This window comes from Morus notabilis, unplaced genomic scaffold (genome assembly GCF_000414095.1).
Source record: "Morus notabilis unplaced genomic scaffold, ASM41409v2 Scaffold333, whole genome shotgun sequence".
Classification (NCBI taxonomy): Eukaryota; Viridiplantae; Streptophyta; class Magnoliopsida; order Rosales; family Moraceae; genus Morus; species Morus notabilis.
In genome coordinates, this window is record NW_010363630.1 from 185,936 (window position 1) to 210,080 (window position 24,145).

Sequence of the window (24,145 nt, forward strand, 5' to 3'; positions counted from 1 at the left end):
GGAGTTGGAGGTCGTGCCGCATGTCGTTGAACTCAGCTCGTCGAGATCTTTCTATTGACACCGGCGGTGTCAAAAATGGAGGTCAGAATCTTAACTTGAGTATTTGGCCATTGATGGTTTGTGTGAGAGAGAATGTGAGAGGAGAGAGAGAATGAGCGAGAATAAGAGAAAGAAAGTGCAAGAACCCTAAAAATTTCACTATATAAAGTATCTGATTAAGGCAAGATTACGTGCCTGATCTTATCCTCAATTATTTCCTCTAAACAGATTAAATTTATATTGATTAGAGGTAATTAGTTTAGCTTACGTAAGTTAATCTACTACTTACAGTCCAATATCAATTTCTGAATAATTCAATATTGTTTTATATTCTTACTCGCGTAATATTTCAAACTGTTTCAAGTCTTAAAATTAATTTTAGACTGAACAAATTCTAAATTTTAATTTTCTGTATTCTATCCCGAGAATGACGTTTCTGACAGTGTCAACTCCCGAGCTCATATTGTACCCATCTACTATAGGTATTTATCTTGCGACTTTAACCTAACTGTCTAGCAATTAAGGATTTTTTTCTTCGTTTAAAATGCCAGTGCGTTTTTTTTATACGCCGCTAACATCGTGCCGTGCTTAGAGATTCTTGAAATTAAGATTCTCAAACTATACTTGTACTGAAAATTATTCCGCCTTAAAATACGGCGAGAATTTATCGATCGAATTTACTTGATCGAAACATGAACTTAACATGAAATTTGCTATAGAATTTAGGAATACATATATTAATTCCATAAATCCTCCATTCACAATATAACATAATATTTTCTAAGAAAATCCTTGGCTTAAAAATACATGAATTGTATTATTTAAGGTCTGGAATTTTCTCAGTCATTACAATTACCACATATATGGCCCAATATGAACTAAATGTAATTTTATATATAAATCACCTGACGCCAAACTATTAATGTTATGTCAACTTAGGTCTCGTTAATTTTACTAATTTGAGTTTAGAATTTAAGTTTTGTTATAGTAAAAAGCTCTCAGAAATAATCACATCTAACTTTTTTACTACAGTAAAAAATTCTCACATAAAGTCACATCTCAACTCGAATTAAAAACTCGAATCAGAGAACTAAACGGGGTCTACTCCCCTGTATTTTAAAAATAATTAAAGGTAAGTTGACACAAAATTAATAATTTAAGTAATAATTGATTTAAAATCAATAATATGATGGGCATTTATAAAATTATAAGTAATTTCATATCATCATTTTATTTGTATCGTGAATGGAGAGAGGTGTTTTAAGTAGGGTACATGCTTTGAGGTAGAAATGAACCTTTTTTTATCAAAATTTGAGTGACATGTTGTATTATGATAGTATACAAAAAATATCTTGGTAAAGAAAAAAGAACATTCTAATAAAATATGAAAACTATTTTATCAGAATATTAATGACATGAATGATAAATTTAAAAGTGATAGTAAAAATAAAATATTGTTATCTTTTTTATGATATTCTTAAAAATTGTTCTTAGTTTAAAGGGGTATTTATAAAATTAATCTAGATAAATATTACACATAAACACTAATGTATGCTTTGAGGCAGGAAGGGAAAAGACGACGCTTCTCATATATATGGACTGTTACAAACCTAGCTACTCCCGTCCAAATGATGGCTTTAAGTTCTTATACATAATACATGAAGTGCCATTCTCTCTTATTCTCTACCCCCATAATTTGGAATAACTTCTTAAAGGGAGTACGGTACACACCAAAAAAGAAAAAAAAAAAAAAAAACACTAATTTGCATGATGTATGAACCTAAGCCACTGAGATTGACTAGGAATCCCTCCATTCACAACAGTAAGCAAATAATAACCGGAGGGAGCTACATTAGGGGAAGGTGGTGCCTCCAAAACGACACTCACCCACCCACCCTGCCGCCTCTCCACACTCCTCGGCCTCAGCCTCAGCAACCGCTGGTTCATAGACATCGAGTGCGTCGTAAAAGGCGGCGGGTACGCCGTGAACTCGAGGTCGTCACTCGGCCTCCTTCCCAACCAAAACTGAACCCTAAACTCCTCGCCGTACCTAGCGCCAGAGCCATGACTCTCGGGCGCATAATGTATGGTAATGTTAGTTGGCCTATATCCGTGGTACTGCTCGTGCATGTAGTGTGGAACGAAGGCTTGTAGCCTTAGCTCGGTTGGGTACGCGACGTTGCGCCCGGATCGGTACCTGTAAAAATATATAATTATTTCATTGTCGTACAATTTTAAGAGTGTATATATGTTGAATAAGTGCCTTATTTATATTTTAGTCACCAATTACAATTTTTGTCTCGGAATTTATATCATAATTTGTACTGTATCATGCCAATTCAAGTTTATTATAATTTTACCTTACAAAAAGTTCATTATAACTTTACAAATTGACGTGGCAAAACAGTATGGTGAAACCGTGAATAAGTTTTTTTTGTTTTGAGATGTGATGTGTGTGTATATGTATATTATATGTCTGCATCTATGCATGTGTATGTATATGTATGTGTATATTAATTATAACCATACACAATTAACCATTTTGTTGTGATCTAAGTTTGTCACATTAAATTTTTTTTTAGCAATTGGCATGTTACATATATATTTAAATGCTAGTATAATTTAATTGAGAGACAATACTATAATCAATATTACTTTAAATTTGAGTTTTCTTCTAAAGGTTTAAACAGTTTTTTCGATTTAAGGAAACCGTCTATCTCATTAGTCTATCAACGATTTTTTTTCCCCGCTTAAATAAAGAAAGAAACGGTCACTCCCAGTTAACTTGTTAAATAAGTTTAGTTCATACATTAATATTTCTCATACATACCTGTTGTGAGGGTTACTACCTCCCACAAGAACCCTCCCGTCAGGCAAAAGAACCGCCGACGAATGATACATTCTAGCAATCGATGTGGCTCTCAAAAGAGAGAATCTCCTTCCCCGCGCTTCATTAGGCTTGTATAGGAAAGGCCGGCGGGAGGCGTTCGTGGCCCGTTCCCACCCGGCGGCGCCGCGCTTCGCGCCGTTGATGATCAAAACATCGCCGGTGGGGAGGATGATCATATCATTCATGAGCCGGGGGTCGGGCATGTCTTCCATGTGCCACCTCGGCTCCGATCTCTCGCTCGAGTTGTCAGCGATCACCATTCTTCCGCAGCTGCTCAGGGCCTCGAGGTACCGGTGGCTTTGCCGGGCAGACCGGTAGGCCCCGGAGGCCGCTCCGCCGCAGATCATGACCTCAACACGTTGGAAGTTATTGTGGTGGTCTAGAGGGAGGATGACGGAGGAGCCGGTGCTGGGGTAGTTCCTTGAACCGCCTCCTGGGATTCTTGGGAAGGTCCTCACCACTCTGTTGCGTCTGTGGTTGAAGAGGATTGAGTCCTGGTTGGCGAAGATGAACAAATTGCCTGTTCAAATCATTGCTCATTATTTTTATTAGACTATCTAGGCTGTATTTGAGAATATTAATTTAACATGATAATATCACTGCTGCGAAGTGATTAGATGCCTAAAAATATATATTACTATTACGTATTCTTAGCTAGTAGTTGAAAAATACTCATCCAAAAAGAGAGAGAAAAAACCTTGGAGCATTATGGAAAAAAATTAGAATAATTTTTCATTGAATAAGAAAATAGTTGTATATATTTTGTATTTATTAAGTGCAAGTACAGCTATATATATAATTTTTTTTATACAATAGAAATGTAATTGATTAGAAAAAATTTTAAGAATAAAATTTACAATTTTAAATTCTCTGATTGGGATCGATCATCCGGTAGTGCGTGAAGCTTTATCTAACACTGTATAGAACCTTAATTAGTTGGACGTCCAAATTTGATATATGAATGCATAATTTTGTTTAAAGAAAAGGGTTATATATGTTTGATAATATTATGAGTTTAGCTAAGATTATACAAATTTACCATGATATAGGGAAAAAAAAAATGCTCCTAGAAAAAATTGCTAGTCTTATTCTGAAAAAATGATCATGAGAATGTTGTAATATTACTTATCCGGTATTGCCAAAAGATATATATGTTAATTTGCTATGTCATTAGTATGATATATAAGTTATATATGCTTTCAATCAATTTCAACAATATTACCGTCGGAAGAAAGGTGGACAAAGGGATAGAGGTTATTCCCTTGAGAACGCCGCTCGTAAGTACTGCGAAGAAGCGGAAGATGGAAAGCGTTTTCCTCCGAATTCGTCTTCGGAACAAACTCATAACTGAAAACCCTTCTCCCTCCGACCACCATCACCCGATCTTTCTCCGGCAACGCCACGCTCGACGCGTACCACCGCTCCTCCGACAGCCTCCGGCTCGACTGCCGCCAGTCGCAGCTGTGGTCGCCGCAAGGCGCGAAGTACCGGATCCTCCGCGAGCCTCCGCCGTTGCCGCCGGTCTGCAGGAGCGTCCCATTGCTGAGGAAAGACCCGGAGGAGCACCACGGGTCGGAGTCCAGCCTCATGGGCCTGATTTGGTTGCTAGAGATGTCGTACTCCACCGAGTGGGCGTAGCAGCCGGAGTCGGACGCGTCATCGCCCGAGGAAGCGCACTGCAGCCCGCTGCCGAAGCGGCGGCGGAGGCGGTACCGAGACGGGCCCGCCCGGGTCTGGTCGAAGATGACGACGGTGTTGCGGTGAGTGAGCGCCATGTGCATGGCCACAACTCCCACGTTGTCTAGTAGAAGCTCCCACCGGCCTTGCCTGTGATCATGATGATCAGCTCCTGATGAGCTTTGGACACCGTTGACATGTCCAAAGAAGTGGAGTGAGAAGATGACAAAAATTATGGAGAGTTTGATAATGAGACTGGAGTGATTTTTATTAGCCATGTTAGAGAGAGTTTTGTGTGTGTACTTTTAAGTAGTACTAGTGTGATGAAAAGAATAAGGTGAAGTAGGGCTTTATATACAGAGAAAAGTTTTTATTTATTTATTTTTTTTAAAGTGCATTCAAGAAGTGAAGTCAGTTCACTTGGCGTATTATCATGCACTCAAAAGGAGCGAATTAGTTTGCTGAAATATAGAAGGTCCATTCTAAGAAAAAGTGGTGGTTGTAAGGATTTAATGCAAGTAAAGAATTGGAGTTTTGATGCATGCAATAAATTAAGGAATGGATTTGGTATATGTGGTTTGGTGAAATTGTCTTTTTGTCTTTTTTTTTTTTTTTTTTTTTTTTTTTTTTTTTTTTTTTTTTTGTTGTTGGCTCAAGTGTGGTTTGGTGAAAATTTAATAAGGTTCATTTAGTCCTAAGAATCCTCTAGTTTGTGAAGAATGAGTCTTTGGCTGATGGCACTGTCCCGGCAAATTTGGAGATGAACACTCGGTGGCTAACTGAAAATGCAATAACGTTGTTGAGTGCTGGTAAGTGCCTAAATGATGGTGACGTAGATCATGAAGTCAAGATATATCGTTCCCATTTTTCATGTTTTCTATTACATGTTTACCTGTTAAATTTAACTACCTGATCATAATAGTAAATTACTTGAACAATTAAATAAAGTGTCATAGTTTTTATTGAATGGACAGATATATAATAGGGCAAAAAAGAGACAGCAGAGGACCGCCAAACAACTGAAGCTAAACTAACACAGCAATTAAGCCAAATTCATAAGCAGAGCTAGGAATGAACATTCTTTTTTAAACGAACATTTTTTAATTAAAAAAAACTAGGAATATATACTAGAATTCTATATGCCTTAATAATAACATTTTTGCTTAAACTTATTCATAAGAATAAAGCTTTAAACTGTACTCATTGATCATGTAATTAGATAAACCTTAACACAATGGAAAATGAAAATAAGTTCACAATATGCAGGACATAACACCAACTGCAAAGTCACCGACACAACGTAATATTTATGTATTCTGTACATTTCACAAGTGGATCCTTTGGATGATGAACAAATATAGATGTAGTTACTCATATAAAATGCTATCAACGACCTATCATTGTGTATTGGTACTTATCGAGTGTAGAATAAATCTGTTTCTTTTTGTTCCTACGAACAAAATTGTTCTATTATTATTGAAAGACTTTCTTACTAAAAGAATAGAACAAATAGTAATCCTTTCCCCGAGATAATCCACTAAAAAAGTAAGAACCATAGTATATTTTACAATGCAATAAAGTTATATAGTGTATATTTTTTATTACCACTTGCCTCTTAAACTTTTAAGGGATATTTACATTTTTATACCCTGTATTTTGGATTTATTCAAAAATTATACCTTCAGTTTTTAATAATTTCATCAAATGTATACATTCAAATTAGATTTAATACTCAAATTTATATTTTTTCACAGTCAACTCTCAATTTTAAGCATAAATTACCTAAAGTACCCTTAATAAAAATGGAAAAAAAAAAAAACTAAAAAAAATTTAAACTTACGGTTTTAACCTTAAAAAAATCCAAAATATCATTGAAATGAGGTTTTTTTTTTGTGTTTTTAATTTTTATTTTTTGTAGTGTTGAAAAGTTTTAGTTTTACTTTCTCTCTTTTTCTTAAGGATAGTTTGATCATTTTAAAGGTCAAAATTAATTATTGACCTAGATAAGGAATAGATTTGTATATTAAATTAAATTTGAAAGTATACATTTAATGATATTAAAAAGTGAAGGTATAGATTTTGAATAAACTTAAAATATAGGGTTTAAAAATGTAAATATCTCAACTTTTAATTAAACTTCTAGTATTGAAATTTGTTGCCAACGGTCAACTTGCACAATGGTTGCAATGTACCCCATTACGAAGACATTATGCTAAATTAGTGACCAAAAAACACATTTTATGAAAAATTCCATCCCAATTTAAATTATATCACAAATCTCTCGATCCCTTAAATTTAATAAAAAAAATCAAAGGAAATTAATAAAAGGAACGCATTGTAATAGTTTTACAAGTTGAAAGGATAAATTGTCAAAATAGAAATTTAGAGAGCAAGTTGCTTTGTTGGTTTAGGCTGCACCAACCTTCAGTGTTGAGATTGAGAGTTCGAATCCCTTCATTCCCAAGTTCAAGGAAATGAAAATAAATAAATAAATAAATTGTTGATGATTCAAATTGTTGATCTGACTTGAGTTGTGATGATTTGAATTGCGGTAAATTGAATTATAATTTAAACAGGTGTTTAAATATGTAAATAAATTATAATTTGAATTAAGAATAAAATTCAAACTGTGTTTAGATAAAGTGTTAAAAACTGTAATTAGAATTTTGTAACAAATCTTATAAAATCTCATTGTAAATGAAATCTAAAAATATGCAATATTGATGAGAATTTGTTCATCTCTTCATTATAAACACATTAAAAATAAATCATCTCAGTTGGAATTAAAACGAAGAAATTATGGCATTTTTAAACTTAAAATTAAAGAGAGAAAAAATAGAATCAAAATTGTTTTCACTGTAGAGAACAATTAAGATTGTTAAAATTTAGAGGATGGTGAATTCTAAAATCAATAGTTTGAATCATTGTTAATAGGTTGAATTGTCCTTGAATTTTTCTCTTCTAAACATCAATTTGAATTCTAAACTACGAATTGAATCCTAAACAACTATTCGGATTGTCGAAACAAACATGGGCATATATATTAGCTTAACTAGCATTTAAGTCTACCAACTTGTTAATTCAAAAGAAGAAACATATTACTTAATTATTCCATTAAAAAAAACATAGAACTAATAGTGACAAAGTTTTATTAGAATTGACAGAAAACTGGAATATGTACAAAAGGCACGAGATTTGCTGAGTAGTCCAACTTCACAATGAAATTAAGGAGATCTAATAAATACCCCATCCAGTCAATTACGGACCAAAATGTTTTCCTTATTTTCAAATGGAGGCACAAAACTTTTAACACCTTCAATAGAGCTTTATTCTTGTTTGAATACTGCTTCGGCATATTGGGCACACATCAAGATCTTCTCCGCACTCGCAACATGTCTGCAAATTATATAGACATGATTTTGATATCCATTTATGCGTCTAATGCTTTAAGGTAAACAAAGAGTAAAGATAAGCAAAGCTAGCTCACCTGGTGGCCACAACCGAAGGCCATGTTCTTTGGATTGCTAATGCAAATAGGACAAAGCTGTCGGGATCACGAAAGAAAAGTTCAGTATCCAAGTCAGACGCGATATTTGAAGATGATAAGTGGTAACCATAAAGACTAGAATGATATTTGAAGGCAAAACAACTTTAAGACGAGAAGGTGAAGTACAAGATTATCAGAAGTAGAACTAGCAGAAGTCGCCCCGCTGACACCGGCATCATGTCTTCTGGCAGAAGGTGCGCTTGGGTGATAACCGCTTGAACGTGAAGGCTTTGGGGCGCTGAATGAAGCCGACCCATAGAGAGGAGGCGGAAGAGGAACTCTGTCTATAGCCTTTCCCCTACTAACACTGGTTTGAGCAATGTCGCAAAAGATGATTTTGGAATTAAAATTTGGCACTGACTCGAGTAGCAAAATCATTGATTCAAATCACGCAGGAGATAGAGATTGTTACCCCAATAAACCGAGCTCCAGAGTTGCTTGATACTGGGATGGTATTTCCATCAAGGCTGCAAGAGCAAATTCTGTTTCTTTTCTGGATCTGTCCATATTCTTCGACATGATTTCTGTGGAATTCACAAACTACAGAAGCCAAAAGAGAGAACAGAATTTCTCAATTAAACATCTGAGTGATAACATGGATGGGCAGGAGAAGTGATTTTCAACTACTATCTAGTACTTGCCTGGAAGTTATCAAATGCCCGGGCCGGGATGTTATCATCAAATTCCCTCATCATGTCCCATGGTCCATCTCCGACCCCAACAAGGATAATTGACAACGGGTAATCGCTGCAAATTGAATTGCATGTCAAGAAGCTCCTTGGAAAAAGATGAGATAAAAAGACTCGAGAAATAAACCAACTACCTTGCCTTCACAATTGCTTCAACCGTTTTCTTTTCCTGTGGGCTTAACTGCCCACCATCAGTATCGACGCTTCTAGTCACCTGTGATGACGTGTGGTATTTGTTACGTATTTTGTCTAGTTGGCATGTTTTGGCAACGTGCATGTAAATTCAAAAACAGGTACTACTTGATCATGGTGCAGGTTTGAGGATTGAGTTATGACGAAGAGAAAAAGTTGTTTTGACTTTAATTTTGAAAAGGATTAAATTGGTCTTCTCGGCTTTAATTGGAAAGGAGTAGATTTGGTGTTTTGGCGGAGTTGGTACTGCAATATTTGTGGCTTAATTGATTTGTTTCTGAAGAAGGTTTCATGGGAGTTATTTTAGAAACATGGTGGCTGTGATTGATTGAGATTGTGGTGCTTTTGGAAAGTTTCGGATTTTGACTTTGAAGAGAAGATATGGGCTGCTTAATTTCAAAGGAAATTCGGTTTAGAATTTGCATGATATTTCTCGGATTTGATTGGTGCTAAATCCGAATATGGTATTTATTTGTGTGATTTAGATTTGTGTTTTAAAAGGAAGTCTTGCACTCAAAAGAAGGTGTGAGGGTTGTGTAATCTGAATTTGATCTCTTTCGTATCCAGGTTCTTTGTGCAGTCTTGGGAGATTTATTCTTTTGTATCCAAGTTTTTTTACGCAGTTTTGGGAGATTTATTTGGAAAGAATCGTGGTGATTGTTTTGAGTGATTCTTGTGATATTAAAAAGCCTTCTTTAAGGTGTGTTTTCGCAGCTCACTTGGCAGGCAATTATCGTGAAAAATACTTAGAAAAAGTCTATGCACGGTGTATGGTGCTGCACGTATCTTTTGGTTAAGGTGTGTTGAATGTGGGCATGTGGCTTGTATTGAGAGAATATTTTCAGTGAATGAGCTCTGTGTATGAGTTTTGTTGCTGCTTGTGTAAAGATTGTTTTCGGGAGGACTTGTTGCTTTCAGGAGAAAGCTCACTGCCAGTCGAAGGGAGTTCTCTGAGCAGTTCGAAGACGAATGGTGCTCCACAAGGAGGGAGTCTTTGAGTGTGTAAGACCGAGCGGTGTTTTTAATCATTTTATCTTAGTGGATTGTTCACTGTCTGGGCGTGGCCCCGCAGATGTAGGTGTGCATATCGAACCGCGATACCAATTCCTAGTGTTCTTTATGGTTTTGCATTATTTTTCTGCACGTTCAGCTAATTGTTGCTGAATCCAGAAATTTCTATTAATCACCAGTGTTACAGAAAGTGTTACAACACTCTTTATAACTGAAGAAATCATGAATTTATTTCTTGAATTGAACCAATAGTTTACATTCTAATATATAGGCTAAGGGCTGGCATACTAGACCATCAAAATAGGAAACTGAATTCCTACAAATCAGGAAGTCAAAATAAAATAATAACTAACCTAGATTACAATCTCCTAACTTTGGTAAGACAACAATTAAATAAGATCTAATCTTTTCTAAATAAGGAAACTAACTAACTAAATCTCCTAACTTAATCTTCCTAACACGTCTCCTTATTTCCACACTCCCCCTCAAGCTGGGTTGTATATGTTATACAAGCCAAGCTTGGAGTTCAACTCATCGTAACTGGCTCTTGGAAGTGCTTTGGTGAGGACATCAGCAATCTGCTGTCTTGTAGGAATATAGCTGAGCTGAATGATTCCAGTGTTCACCTTTTTAGAGATAAAATGACGATCAATCTCAATATGTTTTGTCGTATCATGATGCACCGGATTCTTAGCTATACTGATGGCTGCCTGACTGTCAGTAAACATCTTCACCGAGGCTTGAACTTCAACCTTGAGTTCTCTTAACAATCTCTGTAACCACATTCCTTCGCATATACCAAGGGCAAGAGCTCGGTATTCTGATTCTGCACTGCTACGGGAAACCACAGCCTATTTTTTGCTTCTCCAAGTGACTAGATTCCCCCAAACATAAGAGCAATAGCCTGTAGTGGACCTTCTATCAGTTTGTTCCCCTGCCCAACTTGCATCCGTGTAGATTTCTACTTCTCGGATTTCACTCTTCTTAAAGAGTAAACCATGACCGGGAGTCATCTTCAAGTATCTCAAGATTCTATTCACTGCATCTAAATGATCCTCTGTTGGATTATTCATATGTTGGCTGACCATACTCACCGAATAAGCAATATCAGGTTGAGTGTGTGAGAGGTAAATAAGCTTGCCAACCAGTCTTTGATACCTTCCCTTGTCAACTAGCGTGCTTTCTTCACTTCGATTCACTTTCTTTGTTGAATCCATGGGCGTATCGATGGGTTTGCAGCCAAGAAACCCTGTTTCATTCAGCAAATCTAGGATATACTTCCTTTGGGATATAACAATCCCCTCCTTTGAACGAGCCACCTCCATTCCTAGAAAGTACTTTAGTGTCCCGAGGTCTTTGATCTCAAATTCAGTTGCCATTACCTTTTTCAGCCTCAGAATTTCTTCTGAATCATCTCCAGTTAGAATGATGTCATCCACATAGACTAGTAGAATGGACATTTTTCCTCCTGATCCACTTTTAACAAACAGCGTGTGATCTGCCTGACACTGCACGTACCCATTGTCTTTCAAAGTTCTAGCAAACTTGTCAAACCATGCACGAGGAGACTGCTTCAAGCCATACAATGACTTCTTCAATTTGCACACTAATTTTCAATTTGACCTGTTTTCTAGTCCAGGAGGTATGGTCATGTAGACTTCCTCTTCAAGGTCTCCATTCAAGAATGTGTTCTTGACATCAAGCTGATATAGTGGCCAATCTTGATTTACTGCCAAGGAGAGTAACACTCGAACTGTGTTTAGTTTGGCCACCGGTGCAAAAGTCTCTTGATAGTCAATTCCGTAGGATTGAGTGAACCCCTTTGCCACGAGTCTTGCTTTGAACCTGTCTATACTTCCATCAGCCTTGTACTTGATAGTGAAAATCCATTTGCACCCAACCGGTTTTTTACCTGGTGGTAATGGTGTCAAGACCCAGGTATTATTGTTCTCTAAGGCCCGAACCTCCTCTTCTACTGCTTTCTTCCATTCCGCCCTCATAAGAGCCTCCTGAATAGATTCAGGCATTTTGACACTATCCAGATTCATGACAAATGCCTTGTAGGATGGAGACAATTTTCCATATGCAACATACCTCTTAATTGGATGTTCAGTGCATCCACGAACCCATTTCCTATTAGCAATGGGCAGATTTGAATCATTAATCATAAGAGCATGAGTATACGGAGGAGAGGAATCCATACTATTGTGAGTGTCAGATACAGTAGGATTTGGTTCTTGTGATTGTAAGCACTGAGTTTGCAGAGTATTAGTATCAAGTTGCAACGGATTTTGGGTTGTTTCTGTGATAGGCTGCCTAGGAACGGATTGAACAGTGGTAGGCCTGTGAACAGGAGCAGGAACAGTGGCTGAACTGGGATTTAAAGGCTGTTCGGCTGGAGCAAGAACAGCTAGAACAGGAACAGTGGCGGCTGAGCTAGGATTTACAAACACGGATTGATTGTCATGAAGAAGGTCCCAAATCTAATATTCCTTGGAACTCTCCCCCTGAATGTCAGATTTGGGAAAGTATGATTGACTCTCGAAGAAGGTGACATCCATGGAATTGTAGACTTTCTTGGTACGAGAAGAGTAACATTTATAACCTTTTTGATGGGAGGAGTAACCAAGAAATATACACTTGAGTGATTTTGGATCGAGTTTAGTACGATGATTGTGAGGAATATGGACGAAGGAAGTGCAGCCAAAGACTTTAAGTGGGAGGTCAGAAGTAAAAGTAAGAATGTGTGGGTGTATTGTGGTGAGGACTTGACAAGGTGTTTGGAATTTCAAGACTCGGCTTGGCATCCTGTTGATGAGATAGGTGGCTGTGAGTACAGCCTCCCCCCAAAAATGTTTTGGGACGTTATTTGTGAACATATTGGCACGGGCTACTTCCAGTAAGTGTCTATTTTTCCTCTCAGCCACCCCGTTTTGTTGTGGGGTGTCCACACAAGAACTGATGTGTACAATTCCATGGTTTGACAAGTAAGGACCGAGTATGGAGTTGAAATAATCTTTGGCATTGTCAGTTTTGAGGACCTGGATATGGCTTTTAAACTGGGTTAAAATCATAGTATGGAAAGATTAAAAAATTGTGGCTGTTTCGGATTTTTCTTTCATGAGAAAAGTCCAAGTGGTTCTTGTGTGAGCATCAATAAATGTGACAAACCACCTAGCCCCATTGATATTTTTCCCTCGTGATGGCCCCCAAATATCACTATGGATTACTGAAAAACGGTGTGATGGTTTGTGTTGAAGACTTGAGTATACATGTCGGGTATGCTTTGCTAATTGACAAATTTCACATTGATAAGAACTGAAATTTTTATTGATAAACAAATGAGGGAACAATTTTTCAATATAAGCAAAATTCAGATGACCAAGGCGATAATGCCACAACATGACTTGACTCTCAACTGGGACTGAATTAGAATTGGAAACGGACACAGAACTAGAAGCAAACTTGACAGACTCGAAGACACAACTTGATTGATGAACTTGTCTACTCGGGAGGTCCTTTTGTTTGAGCAAGTAAAGTCCTCCATGCATATCAGCACTGCCAATCACCTTCCCCGAATCCACTGCCTGAAAAACACAAGAATTAGAATGGAATTTAGTGAGACACTTGAGATCCCGAGTAATTTGACTGATAGAAAGTAGATTGCAGTTCAACTTTGGAACATAAAGAACAGATAAAAGTTGTAAGTCTCCTGTTATACGAATAGATCCGGTTCTTGCAACCGGGGAAATTGTGCCATCTGCAATTCTGACTCCCGAGTGATTGGAGGAAGGCTGAAAATCCATTAGAATACTGAAATCTCCAGTCATATGGTCTGAGGCTCCTGAATCAACGATCCATGGTTTTGGTTGATTATTTTGAACACTAAAAGCAACGGACAGTGTACCTTGATGTGCTAAGAGGCTAGTATGCTGTTCGACATTAGATGAAGGTGATGGAAGTGACTGGTTGGAACTCGGAGGCTAGCTGAACATCTTCTGCAGTGCCTCAATTTGCTCCCTGGTAAACGGACTACTTTCTGCACTGGTTTCTGTGGAAGCGGCAGCATTGGCACGGGGTTCTCTGTCTTGACGATTGAAGGGTTTCCAATCCGCAGGTTTTCCGTGTATCTTCCAGCAGGTTGCCTTCATGTGTCTAGGTTTCCTGCAATGATCACACCATGGACGACCCTTTCCAGCCCTATTGTTTCGTGAAGAACCGTGAGTATAGAAGGCTGATCCTTCTATTGCAGGGGCGATGTTGGGTTCGGGGAGCATCAACTTCTTCTTGCTTTCCTCCCTTCAGACCTCTGCAAGTGCTTCCCGAATGGTGGGAAAGGGTTTAATTCCCATAACTCTCCCCCTGACTTCATCTAGGCCTTTGTTCATGCCAAGAAGAAACCTTATAGTCCGTTTTTGTTCAACAATCTGCCGATAAATTGATGAATCATCAGCACACTTCCACGGATAGGTCTCATATAGATCCAACTGCAACCAACAACGAGTGAGTATGTTGAAGTACTGTGTCACACTCATGCTCCCTGTTTCAGATTGTAAAGCTGTGTTTCAACCTCAAACAGTTCTGAGGTATTCTCTGTGCTTGAATAAGTCTCACGGGTAGCCTCCCATATTTCCTTGGCTGTCCTGTGAAGCAGAAAGTTCTCTCCAGTGGTCATAGAGTTTATTAACCATGACATTACAAGATGATCATCAATCTTCCATGAACGAAATTTTGGATCCGTAGCCTTTGGAGCAGCAGCTTCACCAGTGAGATGTCCCTTGCCTCTGCCGCAGACAAACATAAAAACAGACTGAGACCATTGCAGAAAATTTTGGCCATTCAGTTTGTGATTTGTAACGGGATGGGGAGATTCGGGAATGGTGGAAGCCACAGGAGTGGGCTCAGTTTTGGTAGTCACTTCCGAGGAAGTCGACTGAAACGCCATGCCGTATTTGGTCATGGAAAAGAGTCAGCCAGAAGAATGGAGAAGAGAACGCATGAAAAGGAGCTAGGGTTCAGAGAGAGCTAGGGCTCTGATACCATGAAGAAATCGTGAATTTATTTCTTGAATTGAACCAATAGTTTACATCCTAATATATAGGCTAAAGGCTGGCATACCAGACCATCGAAATAGGAAACTGAATTCCTACAAATCAGGAAGTCAAAATAAAATAATAACTAACCTAGATTATAATCTCCTAACTTTGGTAAGACTACAATTAAATAAGATCTAATCTTTTCTAAATAAGGAAACTAACTAACTAAATCTCCTAACTTAATCTGCCTAACACGTCTCCTTAATCTTTCATTTGGTATCAGAGAAGTTCCCTAACCATTTGCTTCATGAGATTCTGGGAGTCGGTCTGGTGTAGCAAGAATGGATTTTTTAAAAGGTGGTTTGGTCTTGCACTCTCCTCTCCTCGATGGTTCTAATTATTCTTATTGGAAAGCTCGCATGAAGGCATTTATCAAAGCAATCGATGAAAAGGCATAGAGAGCTATATTAACAGGTTGGACTCGACAGGTTGGACTCATCTAGTAACAAATATGCCGAAGGAAAAGAGTCGTTGAAGCCCGAAATTTCCTAGACAACTGACGAGGACAAGTTGGCAAACAACAACTCGAGAGCGCTGAATGCTATTTTCAACGGGGTGGATGCCAATCAATTTAAATTCATTTCAACATGAAAATCAGCCAAGGACATTTGGGAGATATTACAGACGGCTCATGACGGTACGGCTGCCGTCAGATTATCAAAGCTTCAAATCCTCACTACAAGGTTTGAAAATCTTTGCATGCTTGAAAATGAAATAATTTCTGATTTTAATTCAAAATTGTGTGACATTGCTAATGAGGCATTCGCTCTTGGTGAAAACATTTCTAAGGAAAAACTAGTGAGTAAGATATTGAGATCACTCCCTCGGAGATTCGCTTACAAAGTGACGGCTATTGAGGAGGCAAAAAACGTGCAGTCAATGAAGCTTGACGAATTATTGAGCTCTTTACGCACTTTTGAGATGAATCTGAATGAAAATAAAGAGAAGGAGAAGGAGATTGCTTTTCAAGCCGATTTGGAAGATAATGTTAAAGAAGAAGATGATGACGTGGCAGAATCTCTTGCTCGATCGTCTAAGAATTTTGAGAAAATCCTAAAAAAGATTAATGAGAAAGATAAATTTTCAAAGTCAGGAAAATTCAACAATTTTCAGAAGCGGAAAGCTCCAGCAAATTATATTGAATCGAAGCCAAAAAACCAAGCTATTCAATGTCGAAAGTGCGATGGATATGGTCACATTCAATCCGAATGCGCCAATACTCTTAAAAAGAAGAAGTCGCTTAATGTAACTTGGAAGGATGAAGAGGCAGGCAGTCAGTAAGATGACGACCATGTGAGCAATTACGTTGCTTTTAATCTATGTACTGATCATGATGCTTTTGCCGACAGTGTTACAAAAGGTGTTGCAAACAGTATTACAACAACTGTTGCAACAACACCTATGAACAGCGAAAAGGATGAGTTGAGTCAGAATCTGACAGCAGCAGTGACGGAGAAGACTTGACTGATGATGCAATTCAAGAAGCATACCAAAACATGTTTAATAAATAGGTTAAGGTGTGCAAACTAAATACGTCCTTGGAGGATCGTGTAGGCGAACTTCTCAGAGAAAAAGAAGTCTTGAAAAGAACTGCTATAAATTTTGAGTTTCAGGTTGCTGAAAAAGAGAAGTTGCAGGAATTGGAGACTGAAATGGAGCATACTCAAAAGACTATAAAGACGATGAATTCCAATTCTTCTAAACTGGAACATATTTTGTCTACGGGAAAAGCTAGCAGTGATCATCACGGCCTCATAAGGAAACAGCTCCTCAGGAATGAATACTCAACATCCAAGACTGTATTTGTGAAGGAAACAGCTCCTCAGGAATCATGGCCTCCAATCAGTAAGAGTTTTTTTGATTCACGGTCCCAACGAAGAAGATTTATTCCCACATGTCATTATTGCTACCATCTGGGACACATTAGACTTTGATGCTACAAATACCTGAATTATTTGAGGAAAGGTCTGCTTTTTAATGCACCAAATTCCACAAGGACACCTAGAATGAAGATTGATGTGCACAAAAATTTTCTCGTCAAGAGTGGATAAGGAAATCTGATTTAAAGTGTCATGTGGCACACACTTCTTTAAAAGCATGAACTACTGACTTGGGGTATAGTGATAGTGGTTGCTCCAAACATTTGACAGGTGAAGAAAGTCATATGCATGGGAGAATTTTACATTCAGGGGGACTAAGACGGAGATAAGATTTAGGAGGAGTGAGCTATAGAGGTCAATGACTTTGAAGATGATCTGCAAGAAAGTGTTGCACTGAGTGTTTCAACAAGTGTTGCAACATGATCTGCCACATCAGTTGCTGAAGACGTGTCTAGAAAGTGAATTTCTTTAATTTTGTTTTACTTTTTTCTTTGGCTTATTTTTGTCAAAAAAGGGGAGAACAATGTAATTTTCTATTATCCGTTTTAGGATTTTCGTTTATTAGATGTTTTGTTAGTTTTGCCAAAAAATGTCAAAGGGGGAGATTGTTAGGTATTTTGTCTAGTTGGCAAGTTTTGGCAACGTCTGTAAATTCAAAAACAAGTACTACGTGATCATGGTGCAGATTTGAGGATCGAGTTATGAGGAAGAGAAAAGGTTGTTTGACTTCAATTTTGGAAAGGATTAAATTGGTCTTCTCAACTTTAATTGGAAAGGAGTAGATTTGGTGTTTTGGCGGATTTAGTTCTGCAATATTTGTGGCTTAATTGATTTGTTTCTGAATAAGGTTTCGTGGGAGTTATTTTGGAAACATGGTGGCTGTGATTGATTGAGATTATGGTGCTTTTGGAAAGTTCCTGAGATTATGGTGCTTTTGGAAAGTTCCGGATTTTGACTTTGAAGAAAAGATATGGGCCGCTTAATTTCTAAGGAAATTCAGTTTAAAATTTACATGATATTTCTCAAATTTTATTGGTGCTAAATCCGAATATGGTATTTATTTGTGTGATTCGGATTTGTGTTTTAAAAGGAAGTCTTGCACTCAAAAGAAGGCGTGAGGGTTGTGTAATCCGAATTTGATCTTTTTTGTATCCAGGTTCTTTGTGCAATCTTGGGAGATTTATTTAGAAAGAATCGTGGTGATTGTTTTGAGTGATTCTTGTGATATTAAAAAGCCTTCTTTAAGGTGTGTTTTTGCAATGCACTTGGCATGCAATTATCGTGAAAAATACTTAGAAAAAGTCTATGTACGGTGTATGGTGTTGCACGTATCTTTTGGTTAAGGTGTGTTGACTGTGAGCGTGTGGCTTGTATTGAGAGAAAAATATTTTCAAAGAGTGAGCTTTGTGTATGAGTTTTGATGCTGTTTGTGTGAAGATTATTCTTCAGGAGAAGGACTTGTTGCTTTTGGGAGAAAGCCCACGGCCAGTCGAAGGAGTTCACCGAGCAATTCGAAGACGAGTGGTGCTCACTTGACAAGACCACTAAGAGGATTCTCCACAGCGGCGACAACATCAAGGATGGAGTCTTTGAGTGTGTAAGACCGAGTGGTGTTTGTAATCATTTTATCTTAGTGGATTGTTCACTGTCTGGGCGTGGGTCCCACGGATGTAGGTGTACGCACCGAACTGCGATACCAATTCCTGATGTTCTTTATGTTTCTGCATTATTTTTCTGCACGTTTAGCTATTTGTTGCTGAATCCAAAAATTTCTATTAATCACCAGTGTTACAACACTCTTTGTAACACCTGCCGTAAAAACAGACCTTTCAGTATTAGTCAATGTAGCTTGAAGTTTTGGATAATGGTAACACCTACTCTAACATTTTTTTTTTTTTTTGGTGAAAGGACTATAGCAGTCCTTTTGAGTATATTTCATGCTTCACATCTTATAAAGAAGCCAGTTTACTAAAATAAACTATTTAGACAGCTTCGAACCTTGCTGCTTTCCTTATAAAGGAAAGCATTTTTGTGGGGGAAAAAACCAAGCATTATTATTATTATTATTATTATTATATTTATGCATATACTCTTTTTGATATCAAACAAGCCCCTCAAACCATTATTACTAAACCCTCTTCTTTGGTTTTCTATTATGCGCGCTAGTTTGTTCAGCTGAGGTGTTGACAGTTGATCTATAAGATGTTTGGATCAAAGATTAGTAAGGCAAAAGGCAATTTAAATGTTAGATCATGGTTTTGTTCACACAAAAAAAAAATAATAAAGACAAGTAGTGTGTTAAATGACAAGATGTGTGTGGGCGTGTTACTTTGGGTGAGATATAGGTGATTCAAAAGCATACGGGCAGTTGACACAAAAATCTTGGAAAACTTTTAAATAATCATCGCATCACAATTCAAGTTTGGATATTGCACTTTTTTCCTCTTTATGATGCACTATCAGAAATGGAAAAGACCATATTCCTTTGTAATATAACACTGCTTGCTCTGAAAGTTGTTCAAAAAGGATCACAATACAAGACAGAATGAATACCTGTCCATCAGCTATTATTACAAGTACGTGGTACTGGCCACCACTTTGCTCAACAACAGTGATCGCCATTTCAATTATCGGAGCAAATGATGTTGGCCCTGCAACCAAAAATCCCCAAATCTGTATGAGACTGCTTTAAACAAATAACCAACCGATAAACGTAAAAGGGGCCAGTCAAATGGTAACCTGCAAGTCGTAGCTGAGGAACTAATTCTCTATATCGTGTCAATACTTCTTCGAATCCATTGCAGAATCTCTCATCGGGATGAAAACTGAAAACTTCCTGATCATGGGTTGATGCTGCCAACATAAAGGACCACATACGTTTTTCGATGTTGAAAGGAATCAAAGGACAAATGAAAATGGTAACTGCAAAATTCATTCAAAAGAAGTACCATCTCCAAATCCGAAACAGGGAATCATGTTATCTTCGTCAAAGGAAGATAGTGTTTTCCCAATAATTGATATTGCTTGTTCATAAGGATTTTGCTCTTCTCCAATGTGATGCAAGCTTTTGCGGTGGAATGACCTCGCACCTAATACAAGAGTAAGTTAACCATATTTATCATCGAAACTTAAAAAAGGAACTTCCTTGCATCTAGATGAGGCCAAACCTGTCCACTCATTGCTCTTTGTGAAGTCAATACCAACAATAAGATTGGAAGACTCCAACCCAGCCCGTGCCAATGCTTGAGTTACCTATGAAGATAGAAATCATCATTAAGTAAAACAACAATCTAGACGAACTAGACATATGCAACAGATCAATTATACCCTCCTGATTTTTCTTTTACTAACAACAAAGTTATAATTCCGTTGACAACGACAAATGGTCAAGAAAACATGGAAAAAGCATAATGCACGACAGAGGAAACACCAAGTATGCATGCTTATACAGGAACTAAATTGAGATATTCATTTTGCAAAGGTATCAAAAGTGCTAAGGACTTCAATTCATGTGACCATGAAAATATAGACACAATATAAAAGTCGTTAGGAAATGTTTAATTCTTGAACCATTCTGTTCCAATATCAAAGACATACATATAGGAGTGAGAGTAATCATACATTTAAAATCCACAGAATGCTCTACCATTGAAAACATTTAAGTTCCTTTTCAATCAATGACATTACATATACGCAAAGCAGTAGTATTCCTACCATCTTACCTGGTCAAGGCTCTTGTAATCATCACCTATTTTTGAGTACTTCCTTTCTAGCCTCCTTTTTGGTTCGGGTGCTCGAGCTTCCCCATAGCTTTGGGAGTGATATGCAGGATACTGGTGATGTCCATACTCTTGGTTTGGCTGAGTATATGGCGATTGCGGATAACTTTGATAACCCGAAGAATATGATCTAGACCCGTAAGAAAGGTGTCTTGGACTCTCCCGTTTTGAGAATACCCCACCCATCAATTCAATAATCTACTGAAACTCTGCAGCATCCAAAAAACGCCAACAAACTGTAAGTGCCTCAATATATTATTCAGCCATGGATAGCCAAGAAAACCAGCCAAATTATGAGGCCTCAAGAACAAAGTCAACATCCTGAGAATGCAAATTAAACATCTAACCGTAATTATTCAATTTAAGTTAATGAATTTTATGACCGAAGTAAATAGAATGACTCTACCAAGTTCGGAGCTTTTCTTTGAAGTAATTAAAGAATTTATATAAAGTTCATCCTTGGCTTCAGAAAAATCCATAAAAATCTTAAATCCAAAATGCAATCCCAGATCTGATACCGTCGAGGAAACCAGGTGGACTTATCACGTAGGATTCTCCAAGAAACTAAAAAAAAAAAATGGTGGGAATAAAAGAATATTCACAATTAATGACTACATTTAGATAATTCCAATTTAGCCCCCCACCCAAAAAAAAAAAAAAAAAAGTACACGACCAAAACACAAAACTGGGAAGCCAAAATCAATGCAACATTTAGTTCTCACAGCATCAAAATTGTTCTTTTTTCATAATACGGAATATACAATCCATCAATAAATTCCACAATATCCAATTCCATACAAAACCCAGATAGAACTTCATATAAAATTGCAGCCGAAGAACAGAAACAACAAAAATAGCCCAACCCCACATCCAAAAATAAATTCTTTAACCAAGAAACCGCAGACCCATCAACAATTAGGCAAATAAAGCAACAAAAAATCTCTTACTACAACAGAAAAGATTGAAAGTAAATAAAGAATCATGATATAACCTCCAAAAGAAGCAGAATCAGGTCAATGTAACAACATTTGTGCAGAATGAAATGGCGGAGAAGCCCATATACTTTGAGAAAAGTAAGCGGAGAAGAAGTGGATGAGAAAAACGACTTACTTTTTTAGAGGTTTGGTTCCAAGAAGTTTCCTAACAATTTCACACGAGAAAAAAAGGTAAATAATGGGCATCCTTTGTTTTGTTTGGTTGTGTCACTATTGTTCGTTGTCACTGCCTTTTGTCTTTTGCCGATAGCGACACCCGCCCACCGTTTACCTCTTTTTTTCACCTATCAATTTTTCTTCTTTATATGCACCAAAATTATGTGCAATTTTTTCCCCAAAAAAAAAAAATAATTTTATGGGCAATTTTGCATTTGTGTATTTCGATTTTCAAATACTTTGTAACGGAATTCCCGCTAAAATAGGCTCAGAATCGAAAAATAATGATTTTTCTTTGAAAAATAAAGGGAGAATATTTTGGTAAGATCACAAGGAAAAAAAAAATCTTATTGATAATATGCAGTGTTGAATGGTTAGATTACATTAAAACAGTACGATAAATTAACAAATTTTGATGAATATTTTGATAAGAAATATAAGGCAAAGTGAAAATAGAAAAAAGAAAAATAAGGCAAAGTCAAATTCATGATTCACGGGATTTGTAATTTTTTGATGGAATTCGTGGAATTTTTAATTCATTGTAACATTTAGTGTTAATGTTTTCTTAATTTTAGGAAATTTCTAATGATCTTTGGCTGGATAACAAACAAAATCTTATTCACTATGCGTAGTTTTAACACTTAATTACATCTAATTAAAAACATATTTTATTAAATTGACGATATTTGCTGAATATTTTGGTAAGAAAAGTAAAGCAAAGTCGGTTTCGTAATTCATGGCAATTTTAAAATGTACCTAAACAAAATGGCCGAAAAAAGGTCCCAAAATAAAAAGAGGAAAGATTCAAAAGTATTGAAAGGGAGCAAAATCTTGAGCACTTGGATATTTTGTTGTTGTGAGTTGTGATTATTGATTACTTTCTCTTAGAAATTCTTATTAAAAAAAAAGTATGAAACGGGAATTGAACGGTTGGATAGATTGATATAGATGGATAAGGCCTTTTTATCGAAAACATTTTTTTTTTCCTTTTTTTTTATTTCGAATGACAAATCTACTTGTAAAATAAAAAAATGATGGTTGTATTTGAAATTTATTCTGTTTTTATTTTTTATGTTTTTCGAGAAAGAAAAAATAAAAACGTTTCTAAAACGGCATTTGGCGCAATAAAGATAAAAAATGAAAATGAAAACGATTTTTTAGTTTAATATAAAATGAGAGAAAAATAAAAAATGACTTTTAGTCGTTTTTTATTTTTTATTTTCGTTTTCTCCTCTATCGAGCAGAGAGAGAAAGAGAGATATTAATGAGTTTTATTACACTAAAAATAATTTCTTGATAAAACTATCAAATATATTTTTAAAAATAATTTCTGTCTGATATTAAAAACGTTTTTATTTTCATTTTCATAAAAAAAATAAAAATTATTTTGAAACGAGTTTCAAATGCGTACAATATTTATTTCAATGAGATGGAGTCTCATACTCATAAAATGAAGAATCTCATTAAGTTGGTTCTCACTTAATTTAATATAGCTTGTTTTATGTGAGAGTTTTACCCAATAAGAATGAATGGGGTGATCTTTAAAATTGGATTGAATAATCAAGAGTGTTTAACCAGTCTTTTGGGTTTTTTCATCCAGGAGACGTGGGCACGTTGATGGTGGTTGAGATTGCTCATGAAGAATGTCAAATTGATCTAGAAGAAGATTGTCGTTTTCACTCTTTCACTTATAAAACGCTCAATTAGTCACAGCACTCCACCTGTCTCGTACCTTGTCTAAGAAAAAGAAAAAGAACAAAAAGAAAAAAATTATCTATTTTCTTTGGGAATTTAAGTCAACAATTACGATGATAATAACAATTAACACATGAGTACAATTTGAGCCAGTCTTTTACGGAAGCTGAGCATCAATCGTTGTTATTCTTATCTCATCAAAACTAAATTATATGTCTAATTAACAACAATATTGAAAAAACTTATGTTTTCTGTTTTATCAATAAAAGGCTTTTCCTTTCCACTCTGTTTGGTTGGGGGAAGGATATTGGAGAGCTTTAAAGCTCTGTTAGGTAGGAGAGAAGGAAAAAGGGAGGGAAAGAAAATATACAAAAGAAAATGTGAATGAGAGAAAAGAAGTTGGTTTCCCTTTTATCTTGTTTGGTATGGTAGGAGAAAAGAAAATGAGTATTCAATTATATTACCATCTTACTAATTATTTGATATTATTTTAGTTTTA

At 36.6% G+C, this 24,145-nt stretch overlaps 2 protein-coding genes across 3 annotated transcripts; both read right to left on the reverse strand.

The window, feature by feature from the left end:
• Positions 1-1,797: 1,797 nt before the first annotated feature.
• LOC21401906 (aldehyde oxidase GLOX) lies at positions 1,798-4,884 on the reverse strand. Its single transcript, XM_010104630.1, has 3 exons — positions 4,152-4,884; positions 2,870-3,449; positions 1,798-2,236 (listed from the first exon to the last, which is right to left on the reverse strand). The coding sequence occupies exons 1-3, from the start codon at positions 4,882-4,884 to the stop codon at positions 1,798-1,800; spliced, it is 1,752 nt and encodes a 583-aa protein (XP_010102932.1).
• A 2,854-nt stretch (positions 4,885-7,738) lies between these two features.
• On the reverse strand, positions 7,739-21,989 carry LOC21401907 (E3 ubiquitin-protein ligase RGLG2). 2 transcript variants are annotated; one of them, XM_024169837.1, is made up of 12 exons: positions 21,911-21,989; positions 20,744-21,009; positions 20,189-20,273; positions 19,970-20,110; positions 19,761-19,874; positions 19,575-19,672; positions 8,977-9,056; positions 8,795-8,900; positions 8,566-8,693; positions 8,280-8,460; positions 8,094-8,150; positions 7,739-8,002 (listed from the first exon to the last, which is right to left on the reverse strand). In XM_024169837.1, exons 2-12 carry the CDS (start codon positions 20,984-20,986, stop codon positions 7,922-7,924), a joined length of 1,314 nt encoding a protein of 437 aa, XP_024025605.1. In that variant the 5' UTR covers positions 20,987-21,009; positions 21,911-21,989; the 3' UTR covers positions 7,739-7,921. The 2 variants fall into 2 exon arrangements, with proteins under 2 accessions (XP_024025605.1, XP_024025604.1); XM_024169836.1 differs by lacking the exon at positions 21,911-21,989 and adding an exon at positions 21,792-21,900.
• Positions 21,990-24,145: the final 2,156 nt, after the last annotated feature.